Below are 512 nucleotides of genomic sequence, written 5' to 3' on the forward strand. Positions count from 1 at the left end.
TAAATACCCATTTGATCATAAGTATCCCTACACTGCATAGTGTTATAACGTGTATCTTTTTTTGTCATCACACCTGCTACACTCGGTTTTGTCAGCTACACAGCACGGAATGAGGTTGGCTAAATTTTGTATCAGCTGGTGAACTGGCGACCGCGCTGCCATTCACATATGGCGGTATAAAGGCCCTATCACATAGCACTTTTTTCGTCAAATTTTGGATTTTCGCATGATCTTTCCTTATGTATTAATGGACTGACCGAATCACGCTACCAAGGAAGCAAACTTAGTGCCCACGTAAGCAAACATCCGAATGAAGTCCTAGGAATCAAGGTCTATACGAGTATTGTGTCGTCCCTTCAGAGTTCTGTGCAGCTTTGGGTGATAATGCCTATAATGTCGCAGCTTTGTTATGTTCTAATAAAGAAATAAAATCAACAAAGAAGATGTGGGATGTGAATGATAATATTGTTTTATTCTATCAAGGCAAATCGAAACAGTTTCTACGAATTTAT

The 512-nt window shown here is 39.3% G+C and overlaps 1 protein-coding gene across 1 annotated transcript in view; it reads right to left on the minus strand.

The window, feature by feature from the left end:
* Positions 1–318: 318 nt before the first annotated feature.
* The window catches only part of LOC119591133, a gene marked incomplete at its 5' end in the record, with an annotated part of 6,182 nt that continues 5,988 nt past the window's right edge, over positions 319–512 (minus strand). The window contains one exon of the mRNA XM_037939846.1: positions 319–414. Coding sequence (XP_037795774.1) covers positions 319–414 — 96 coding nt within the window. The remainder of the gene's footprint in view (positions 415–512) is intronic.

The sequence above is a fragment of the Penaeus monodon genome, chromosome 28 (genome assembly GCF_015228065.2).
Source record: "Penaeus monodon isolate SGIC_2016 chromosome 28, NSTDA_Pmon_1, whole genome shotgun sequence".
In the NCBI taxonomy this organism is placed as follows: Eukaryota; Metazoa; Arthropoda; class Malacostraca; order Decapoda; family Penaeidae; genus Penaeus; species Penaeus monodon.